General features: G+C 40.4%; 1 protein-coding gene across 1 annotated transcript; it reads right to left on the minus strand.

Annotated features, from left to right (window-relative positions):
* Positions 1 to 4,807: 4,807 nt before the first annotated feature.
* LOC149971579 (uncharacterized) lies at positions 4,808 to 11,317 on the minus strand. The gene is made up of 4 exons (XM_090219470.1): positions 11,033 to 11,317; positions 10,424 to 10,762; positions 5,796 to 5,911; positions 4,808 to 5,649 (listed from the first exon to the last, which is right to left on the minus strand). Exons 1-4 carry the CDS (start codon positions 11,082 to 11,084, stop codon positions 5,638 to 5,640), a joined length of 519 nt encoding a protein of 172 aa, XP_090075596.1. The 5' UTR covers positions 11,085 to 11,317; the 3' UTR covers positions 4,808 to 5,637.
* Between the last annotated feature and the right edge of the window lie 350 nt (positions 11,318 to 11,667).

An 11,667-nucleotide genomic window follows, 5' to 3' on the forward strand; every position in this document is an offset into this window, starting at 1 on the left:
CCCACCCACTTTGCCAAAGCACAGCCCCCACACCACTAGAGGGATATCTTCAACCACCAACTTACCATCCTGAGACAAGGCTGAGTATAGCCCACAAAGATCTCCGCCCCAGCACAACCCAAGGGGGGCGCCAACCCAGACAGGAAGATCACATCAGTGACTCAACCCACTCAAGTGATGCACCCCTCCCAGGGACGGCATGAAAGAGCACCAGCAAGACAGTGACTCAGCCCCTGTAATGGGGTTAGAGGCAGAGAACCCCAGTGGAAAGAGGGGAACCGGCCAGGCAAAGACAACAAGGGTGGTTTGTTGCTCCAGAGCTTTTCCGTTCACCTTCACACTCCTGGGCCAGACTACACTCAATCATATGACCCACTGAAGAGATGAGTCTTCAGTAAAGACTTAAAGGTTGAGACCAAGTTTGCGTCTCTCACATGGGTAGGCAGACCATTCCATAAAAATGGAGCTCTATAGGAGAAAGCCCTTTCTCCAGCAGTTTGCTTAGAAATTCTAGGGACAATTAGGAGGCCTGCGTCTTGTGACGTGTAGATATGTACGGCAGGACCAAATCAGAGAGATAGGTAGGAGCAAGCCCATGTAACGCTTTGTAGGTTAGCAGTAAAACCTTGAAATCAGCCCTTGCCTTGACAGGAAGCCAGAATAGGGAGGCTAGCACCCGAGTAATATGATCAAATTTTGGGGTTCTAGTCAGGATTCAAGCAGCCATATTTAGCACTAACTGAAGTTTATTTAGTGCTTTATCCGGGTAGCCGGAAAGTAGAGCATTGCAGTAGTCTAACCTAGAAGTAACAAAAACATGGATTATTTTTTCTGCATAATTTTTGGACAGAAAGTTTCTGATTCTTTTTATGTTACGTAAATAGAAAAAAGCTGTCCTTGAAACAGTCTTGATGTGTTCATCAAAAGAGTGATCAGGGTCCAGAGTAACGCCGAGGTCCTTCTCAGTTTTATTTGAGACGATTGTACAACCATTAAGATTAATTGTCAGATTCAACAGAAGATCTCTTTGTTTCTTGGGACCTAGAACAAGCATCTCTGTTTTGTCTGAGTTTAAAAGTAGAAAGTTTGCAGCCATCCACTTCCTTATGTCTGAAACACAGGCTTCTAGCGAGGGCAATTTTGGGGCTTCACCGTGTTTCATTGAAATGTACAGCTGTGTGTCATCCACATAGCAGTGAAAGTTAACATTATGTTTTCGAATGACATCCCCAAGAGGTAAAATATATAGTGAAAACAATAGTGGTCCTAAAACGGAACCTTGAGGAACATCGAAATTTACAGTTGATTTGTCAGAGGACAAACCATTCACAGAGACAAACTGATATCTTTCCAACAGATAAGATCTAAACCAGGCCAGAACTTGTCCGTGTAGAACAATTTGGGTTTCCAACCTCTCCAAAAGAATGTGGTGATCGATGGTATCAAAAGCAGCACTAAGGTCTAGGAGCACAAGGACAGATGCAGAGCCTCGGTCTGATGCCGTTAAAAGATAATTTACCACCTTCACAAGTGCAGTCTCAGTGCTATGATAGAGTCTAAAACCAGACGGAAGCATTTCGTATACATTGTTTGTCTTCAGGGAGGCAGTGAGTTGCTGCGCAACAGCCTTTTCTAAAAATGTTGAGAGGAATGGAAGATTCGATATAGGCCGATAGTTTTTTATATTTTCTGGGTCAAGGTTTGGCTTTTTCAAGAGAGGCTTTATTACTGCCACTTTTAGTGAGTTTGGTACACATCCGGTGGATAGAGAGATAGTTTAGTTGGAATAGGGTCCAGTATGCAGCTTGAAGGTTTAGAGGCCATGATTATTTTCATCATTGTGTCAAGAGATATAGTACTAAAACACTTGAGTGTCTCTCTTGATCCTAGGTCCTGGCAGAGTTGTGCAGACTCAGGACAACTGAGCCTTGAAGGAACACGCAGATTTAAAGAGGAGTCCGTAATTTGCTTTCTAATAATCATGATCTTTTCCTCAAAGAAGTTCATGAATTTATTAATGCTGAAGTGAAAGCCATCCTCTCTTGGGGAATGCTGCTTTTTAGTTAGCTTTGCGACAGTATCAAAAAGGAATTTCGGATTGTTCTTATTTTCCTCAATTAAGTTGGAAAAATTGGATGATCGAGCAGCAGTAAGGGCTCTTCGATACTGCACGGTACTGTCTTTCCAAGCTAGTCGGAAGACTTCCAGTTTGGTGTGGCGCCATTTCCTTTCAAATTTTCTGGAAGATTGCTTCAGAGCTCGGGTATTTTCTGTATACCAGGGAGCTAGTTTCTTATGATAAATGTTTTTAGTTTTTAGGGGTGCAAATGCATCTAGGGTATTGCGCAAGGTTAAATTGAGTTCCTCAGTTAGGTGGTTAACTGATTTTTGTTCTCTGACATCCTTGGGTGAACAGAGGGAGTCTGGAAGGACATCAAGGAATCTTTGTGTTGTCTGTGAATTTATAGCACGACTTTTGATGTTCCTTGGTTGGGGTCTGAACAGATTATTTGTTGCAATTGCAAACGTAATAAAATGGTGGTCCGATAGTCCTGGATTATGAGGAAAAACATTAATCCACAACATTTATTCCATGGGACAAAACTAGGTCCAGAGTATGACTGTGACAGTGAGTAGGTCCAGAGACATGTTGGACAAAACCCACTGAGTCGATGATGGCTCCGAAAGCCTTTTGGAGTGGGTCTGTGGACTTTTCCATGTGAATATTAAAGTCACCAAAATTAGAGTATTATCTGCTATGACTACAAGGTCCGATAGGAATTCAGGGAACTCAATGAGGAACACTGTATATGGAGTGATAGAATGATGAAGAGAGAGTGAATAAGAGAGAGAGAGGGATGAGAGAAAGATAGAGAGAAATGAGGATAGTTAAACATAATAAAATGACAAGCTTCCTCAAACAAATATACAGCCTCATCTTAATTAAATGTACAATGATGCATTATTGGCCCTGTTCTAGAGGAATCTCTCTATTAATTAAATGTACAATGATGCATTACTGACCCGGTTCTAGAGGACTCCTTCTCTTAATTAAAGATACAATGCATGGTTACTGACATTGTTCTTGAGGACAGGTTTTCTCCTGTAGAAACAGTATGATCCCAGACAGACTGCCAGCAGAATGAAGCCTTCAGCAGGTTGGAAATTAACAACCACACTGAACCCTGGTCCTGGGGGACAGACGAGAGAATGAATAAAACTTAAATTAAGTGCTCAGCTAATTAATCAAATTTGTCAAAAATCTGATATATTTAGTTCTCCATGTTGTCTATATAAAAAAAATATCAAAGGGACGCAAAGGAACTCATTTCGTGGAATGACCCTAGAGGTCATGATGACAATGATGATTATGATGCCCTCAATCGTCATCATCATCATTATTAATATGATCATGTATTAATTTGCATGATGTGTCTGCTAAAGCAAAACAAATAATGGCACAGATATAAGAATGAAAAATGAAAATCTGACCGTACAGTAGCTTACCTGGACACCTGTTGATGTAGTTTCTGACGGTACAGGTGAGATCTCCTGACAGGCCTTTCTTCAGAGTGATGGTGTTTGTCTCTTCACCAGGAGAGGTCTCAGTGTCTCTCAGTATCTGTCCATCCAGAGTTCAGCTGTACTGTTACACTACCGTCCCCCGCAGAGGAGCAGGACACACTCATCTCTCCATGGGAAGAACACTGGAGCTGTGGGGAATAAGGCAACTTCAGCAAACAGACAAAACAAATATCTACATTATGTATGAAATTACTGTATATTTCTTTGGAAGCTAATAGTCATATGTCTTTTTGTTGTTGTTGAGATAGCCCTTTACCTTCAATGAACAGGTGCAGTCTTCTGTTGGCCAATGAACTTCCATTAGAATGAAATGTTTCTAAGAGGTATTCATCAGAATCCGTCCTTTCGGTGTTATTCATCCTAAATCTCCTGTTGTTCATGAAGAACTCTGATCTAGCTTTAATGGAGTCATGCATTCACTAAATCGTTTAAAATGTTGACCATGTCTGTAGCTTTATCATGGGGGTCTTTTTATGATAAGAATGTATATCCCCTGGTATCAGTCAGCTGGAGATAGACAGTACCTCCCAGAGCTCCATAACACTGACATCCACTCTCTCTAGCATCACCGGAGGAGGTCAACATGCCTGAATTGCATTCTTTGGAATATAGTGCACGATGTGGATGGTCTGATAATGCATCGTGGAGTTGCATTATTTTCCGGAGAACGCACAGAGCCCTGAATTTATTATTCCTTTCATACCATGGCTATAAATTAACATATTTGCCTCTAGAATGTATTCCTTTGCCAATAGAAATGTGCCAACAGCCACTGAAGTAGCTAGCAAGTATAGCTAGCTAAATAGCCACAGTACAGTAGTTGTCTTGGTAATAAAAAATAATAATAATTGCTAGCTCAGCTAACCAAACCATCACTCTTGCTTACTATTATGGAAGTCAAATTCAACAATACCATTAAATGTTTTAAATGTTATGTTTGCTTTCAAAAGCAGCTAAAAAATAAAACATGTAAGAATGAGCTTCAAAGTCATTGAATTACACCAAGCAATTATACCGTGTGATATAGGGAAATAATGCACTCTCTAGAATGCAATTCAAGCCAATCAAAAATGAGTATTAAACAATGCAATGGTACAATTGTTTATAATCTAATTATCTGATTTTGAGGCTTGAACATGACAATAACATACATTTATAACTATTACAATCCTCTAAATGTATGAAGAGAGAAATAAAGCAAAAATGAGAACTGGACATTGAATTTTTAAGGATCTGCCCCTTTATTTAAAAATGTCACCTAAATGACATACCCAAATCTAACTGCTTGTGGCTCAGGACCTGGCGCAAGGACATGCATATTATTGATACCATTTGAAAGGAAACATTTTGAAGTTTGTGGAAATGTTAAATTAATGTAGGAGAATATAACACATTAGATCTGGTGAAAGATCTGGTAAAATCAGATTTTTTTTGTACCATCATCTTCGAAATGCAAGAGAAAGGCCATCATGTATTATTCCAGCCCAGGCGCAAATTAGGTTTTGGCCACTAGATGGCAGCAGGGTATGTGCAAATGTTAGACTGATCCAATGAACCATTGAATTTCTGTTCAGAATTTTGCATCAAGACTGTTCACATGTGCCAGTACAGGTTGTTCTATTTGAGTAAAATTAACATTTAACATTATTTAGCTTCTCTGAAAAGAGAAAACTGCAAAACAAGAGTGATTTTTAGGCTATAATAACTGTCATGAGAAAAAGTCTTGTTTCAATATCCTCAGAAAAAGTATTAATGTAATTTAATACCAGTGCTGATTCACAGCTGCCAACAAAACAGAAAAACTGAATGAATAAAAAATAAGCTACTACCATAAAAATATTTATTAGAAGTTAATTAATGCACACACAGAAAAAACAAAGGAAATTGTTTGGGGTGTTTTGAAAAAGGAATGAGTATTTTGTCTCCATTCTAGTTACTTATCAATGACTACTCTCTGGAAGCCTACTAATGAGTCCTAAACCTCTATCTCCCCTCTGTTAGCAAGTATCACAGGTTTGGTCGCCGCTTTCCTCATTCTGAAGGCTGAGGTCCTTAGTTCTGCATCTGAAATGTGAGATGAGGTAAATCAGTGGTGTGATGACACAGTAAGTCAGATCCTAAGTAGTGGTGACACACATATGTGCTGTACTGTGGCCTCATTGATAGTAACTATGGTAACATTATAGGTGGGGTGCTTGCTGTGTTCTAACCTGTGGTGCTGGACTTCTCCTTCTCCTCTGAATACAGCAGGCTACCAGCATCACTGCTAGGAGTAGACCAACAGCTGAACCTGACCCCAAGATGAGCACCATGGGTAAACCTGGTCCTACATAGAGGAGCGTTAACATGGTGGAGAAGTGATGAGCATATTAATGAATAGTAATAAACACAACACAACATACACTGACTGTACAAAACATTAAGAACACCTTCCCAATATTGAGTTGCAACCCCCCTTCTGCCCTCAGAACAGCCTCAATTTGTCGGGGCATGGACTCTATATGGTGTCGAAAGTGTTCCACAGGGATGCTGGCCCATGTTGACTCCAATGCTTCCCACAGTTGTGAAAAGTTGGCTGGATGTCCTTTGAGTGGTGGACCATTCTTGATAAACACTAAACTGTTGAGCCTGAAAAACCTAGCAGGATTGCAGTTCTTGACACAAATTGGTGCGCCTGGCACCTAATACCATACCCCGTTCAAAGGCACTTACATGTTTTGTCTTGTCCGTTCACCCTCCGAATGCCACACATACACAATCCATGTCTCAATTGTCTCAAGACAATCCTTCTTTAACCTGTCTCCTCCCCTTCATCTACACTGATTGAAGTGGATTTATTTAACAGGTGACATCAATGAGGGACTGTAGCTTCACCTGGATTCACCTGGTCAGTCTTTGTCATGGAAATAGGTGTTCCTAGTGTTTGTACTCTCAGTGTAGATGTATATCCAGGCACGTGTACAAATAGGGCTGTGCCCTCTTATTAAAAAAAGTGCCCTAGCAGCATAGTGGCATTTTGTCAAATGTAATAGTCATTGAAAGAAATACTTTCAGTCTCTTTCAAATGTTTTACTTTTAAATGTAACAAAGTGCACATCAAACTGGCTCATTTCATAAACTTGAATCTTGGAAAAGGTCCCCTCCCCTGCACTTCAGCCCCTCACCCACACTCCAGCCCCACATTTTCACTTGTCTGACTTCTGCATGCAGTGGACTCTGACTACGGACACTGGGAGGAGAGTGTGCATACTGGAAGGCTATGTTTGAGTTGGACCGGTAATGTGTATCTCTTTCTGTTAGGGGCAGCGAAGGTGGCCATTGGACTGCTTGTTCGTATGAGGCCATAGCCAATTAGCTGGTGTCATGACGTGGCCCTTTCTGGGTATAGATCGTGGCTTCCCCCTCGCTCTCTCTCTCTCTCCTACACCCAAGTTCTGTTATCTCAGGTCGTAAATTCCTGGCGGAGACTCTCTCCCCCTGGCCATGCAGAAAGAGAGACACAGAGAGAATAAAGGATTTCACATGGCGAACTCCTACATCCCCAAAATGAGAATTTGATACAAAATGTCCACTTGTGAGAAGTTGGGAATGGTCTGTGGCTACTTAAGGGATGGGTATGACGAGTCTGTTTTATTTGGTGACCTCAGAGAGGACAGGAAACACAAATAACCATATCTCTGAAAGTGTACATTTCTCAATAATGGGGTTTGCATCTAAGTCTTGTATTAAATGAATGAGTAAAGATGAAGTAATTTGTGAAATGATGTAATGTGATGTTAAACCTTTAGTGTGAAAGAATTGTATTCCCTTTAAAGTTTAACTAAGTCATTGGCCCGCCCCCTTGAGCACAGACATGATCTGGTGTCATGGAACAGCCCTTTTCTACCCCCCCACCCCCACCCCTGAGGATATCCTCTTCAGATCACAAAAACCTCAGTTTAAGCTAAGGTTGCAATTGTTGTTGAATTCCTAACCATACCTAGTGGAGCATTGGGTACACGGCGGGAAATGGTTAAACTCTGAGACTATCGATCTCGACAGAATAAGAGCAAAACTTAGATACTAATTACTAGTCTGCAGCTAGAGATTATGTCAACCTGGGACGCGATGACCGTTTTACCGCCGAAACATCTATCTATAAAAACATTTCTGAATGGTACTCTGAAGTATCCATTCTAACCACAAAAGACTTGATCTTCAGGGAAGCAGAGAGAGAGACGATGATGAACTGATTCTCCAACAGAAGGACTGACGATTCCAACAAATATCACAATGACACACTGGGCGTAAATACAGTGCCTTGCGAAAGTATTCGGCCCCCTTGAACTTTGCGACCTTTTGCCACATTTCAGGCTTCAAACATAAAGATATAAAACTGTATTTTTTTGTGAAGAATCAACAACAAGTTAATTAACAAGAAATTAGTGGAGTGGTTGAAAAACTAGTTTTAATGACTCCAACCTAAGTGTATGTAAACTTCAGACTTCAACTGTATGTTGTGTAGGTGAACAAATTCTTAATTTTGTTCTTATGTCAATGTTGGTAGAAACATGTGACAATAATTTTGGGAAATCTGTTGCAACTCAAATCTACAACAAAGCCCACAATGCAATGCAGTCTATTTCTTGGCTGGCTGGCTAGCTAGCTAAAAAAACATAGTTACACACAATAATAAAGTAAATATCAGCATGTGAAGTAGCTAGCTGCTTTGCTTTGTTAAAATCCCCAACTACAATAAATGCAGCCACAGGAGTTGTGGTTACCAGTTTGTAAAAAGTCCAGTGTAGTTCCTAGAGGGCCATCGTGGTATCGGCTTGAGGGGGAATATAAATGGCTGTGACCTTAACCGAAGAATATTCTCATGGGAGGTAATACGTTCGGCATTTGATTGTGAGCTATTCTAGGTTGGGTGAACAAAAGAACTTGAGTTTCTGTATGTTATCACAATCACACCACAAGTAGATAATCATGAAACATACACCACTGCCTTTCTTCTAGCATGGGGAGTTCTTTATTCCTGTCTGCGTGATGAACTGAGAACCCAGCTGGCTCTATGGATGGGGACAGTATATCCCGAGAGAGCCATGATTCCGTGAAATATATTATGTTACAGTCCCTGATGTCTCTCTGGAAAGAGATCCTCACCCTGAGCTCGTCCAGACACAGAACATTAGCAAGTGATATACTCAGAAGTGGTGGATGGTGTGCACGCCTCCTGAATCGGATTATAAGTCCACTCTGAATACCTCTTCTCCACCGGCGGCGTCTTGGAGAAGCCTCGGGGATAAGTTCAATTGCCCTGGGGAGAACAAACAAAGGATCCAATTCGGGAAAGTCGTATTCCTGGTTGTAATGCTGTTGAGTTACCGCCGCTCTGATATCCAAAAGTTATTTCCGGCAGTATGTAATAACACAAAAACAAATTCTGGTCAAATAATGAAAGAAATAACACACCAAAAAAACGAAATACTGCAAAGTTGCTTAGAAGCAGAGCTGCCATGTCTGTCTGCATCATCTTACTCTATATCAGCATGTGAAGTAGCTAGCTACTGTAGCTGTAAAATCAGCTAAACAAACTGCACTATCAATTTAGGACTCTATCTCACTGAATTCAACTTGCTTCTCATCTTATCCCAGAGTGAGAGCAGAGCATGTTTCTGTCCCACTTTTGAGGAGATGGGAAACTCCATTAGACTCGTATTAACGCTCATTGTGTATGGACCGTGCTGTGCATTCTGGGTGATTCTGAGAGCTCTCCTTCAAGGAGTGAATGGGAGTCATTTGAGATAATTAACTTGTTCTCTGTAATATCGTATAGTTTTGGACATTACATACTTTCAAGGAAAATAGGCAGTTTTCTCAACTCATACCCTAACTTTGAGAAGGGATTGAGTGGCGATTAGTTTAGCAACCGCATGACGCAGCTTGACAACGTGAATGCGATGGGTTGACAGTCAGTTGAGTGGGACGTTTCTCCATTCATTGCACAATGTGATTCCTATCACCTCCTTTCTGTAATATCTCTGTTTTCCAGACACACAGGATGCACTGCGACATGATACTTGAAGGAGAAACCAAGTTGAATCATTTGGGACACTGTTTAGATTGGGCACATCTAAACAAAATATATACTTTGTCATGACTTTGCGATCTGGTTTTCTGGTAATTGTTTTAAAAGCGTTACGAAATGTGATAGTTTGTTATCCCCAATCTCCAGTGACGAGAATGATGTAGCTATGACATGTTTCTAAACAATTACCTGACTTTCACAGACGGACCACTTAGAAGTTAAATCATGGGGACATTTGTTATTTTACCCACTGATAGAACAGAGGCTTTCACCAAATTGACAGGAGTTTCATGCTTTTTATTTCTGGAGGTGGATTCATTAAAGAAAATGTTTGAATTTTTTGTCCACTTTGACATTAGAGTATTTTGTTTAGATCATTGGTAAAAAAAAATACTATGCAATCCATTTTAATTCCACTTTGTAAACAATAAAATGTGCAGAAATCCAAGGGGGTTTAGACATTCTATAGGCACTTGTAATCCAACGTGAATGTGGATTTTTTCAGTGTTGCCACATGTGCTGTGTCTCAACATGTTGTATTCACCTATGTTACACAATTTGTTGCAATTTCCAGCCGTTTAAGGAAATGGTTACTAGGTCTAAGGAAGTAGTACGTATGATCTCTACATAATGTTGATGGTTTATCTGGCAGTATTATGGCTACTTTGATCTGCTGCACCTTATTTCATTTGTTTTGTCTTTGGTCATTTTAGTAGATAGGGGAGGATAAAATATAGATGAAAATATCTTGTGTTATATGTTACTTGCCTTCAATGTCCAGTTGTACTCGTCTGGTTCCCAAAAGTAACCCATTGGAATCGTAGATCTCCGCAAGGTATTGCCCAGAATCAGTCCTCTCCACATTGGTTAACCTTAAGGTCCCATTGTTGATAAAGAACTTTGATCTTTTTTCACTCGTTCCCCTAAAGGTCACCTGGTTTCTTTTCAGTGAGAATATCAGTGTGGGACCATCGATGAGGTTCTTTTTAAACAACAATTCACATCCACTCGCGTTGGTCATCAGCTGGAGATTCAGAGTTCCATTCAGAACCACGGAACACCGGGATGAGTTATGAGTAGCATTACAGGTGGTCACCATATCTGTGGCTGAGGAGAGAGAGAGAGAGAGACAGAAAGACAGACAGAGACAGAGAGAACTAATGATAATCACAATCTTGTCATTGGGATCTCAATGAAAGACATAATGCCCCAAAAATTGACGTCTCTCTGTAAATAATTTGTGGTGATAGTGGCACTCATCTAATGCATGATGCTGTATGTGCATTTGACTCAATAACCATTCACATCTTTACAAAACAATGTAGACAATAGAAACCATGTAGCTGATGCAGAATAAGAGGATGAGAAGCATCTTACCATGAGACACTCCTGTTAACATCACCAACACTAGTCCAAACGCAGCCTCCATGTCTCTTCACACAACAACCTTCTAAGTCCAGTTATATTAAAAAATAAAATAGTAACAGTAACTGATCCTTAAAGCCAGAAATGTATTGCCTTTTGATTAACCTAGTTGTCAGACAAGTAGTGAGGTGGTTGATTCAGGAAACCAAGTGATGGTGTTGCCTCTGTCAGGAGGGGAGGTTCTTAACACGGGTCACATCTCACTTCTACATCCCATGGTGTCTGGCTTCTGCCTCTGCATTGCTTGCTGTTTGGGGTTTTAGGCTGGGTTTCTGCATAGCACTTTGTGACATCTGCTGATGTAAAAAGTGCTTTATAAATAAATGTGATTGATTGATTGGCATGCAATGTCATACTGCTCTGAAAAATAGAGGCACTTACACAACTGAAAGGGGAAAACATATTTTGCACACAGTCTATAGAAACAACTTGATCAGATGTTATATGTTTTTATAGTACTATTGTGCGTCCTTTATTTTGCTGTGTTTATTTGAGCTCAGCATTGTAGGTGGCCTGTGTCAGTTACAAACCATTATGATCAGAATCAGAATCACCTTCATTCACCAAGTATATTTACACATGCTCAG

The sequence above is a fragment of the Oncorhynchus mykiss genome, chromosome 25 (assembly GCF_057628025.1).
Source record: "Oncorhynchus mykiss isolate SJ-2025 chromosome 25, ASM5762802v1, whole genome shotgun sequence".
NCBI classification, from domain to species: domain Eukaryota; kingdom Metazoa; phylum Chordata; class Actinopteri; order Salmoniformes; family Salmonidae; genus Oncorhynchus; species Oncorhynchus mykiss.

Bases quoted from the DNA above. Each gene is read 5' to 3' on its own strand.
- LOC149971579 (XM_090219470.1), bottom strand. From the start codon at position 11,084: ATGGAGGCTGCGTTTGGACTAGTGTTGGTGATGTTAACAGGAGTGTCT. The intron at 10,763-11,032 runs GTAAGATGCTTC...CTCTCTCCTCAG, and splicing joins GTTAACAGGAGTGTCTCATG to CCACAGATATGGTGACCACC. The intron at 5,912-10,423 runs GCAAGTAACATA...TCCTCTATGTAG, and splicing joins AGTACAACTGGACATTGAAG to GACCAGGTTTACCCATGGTG.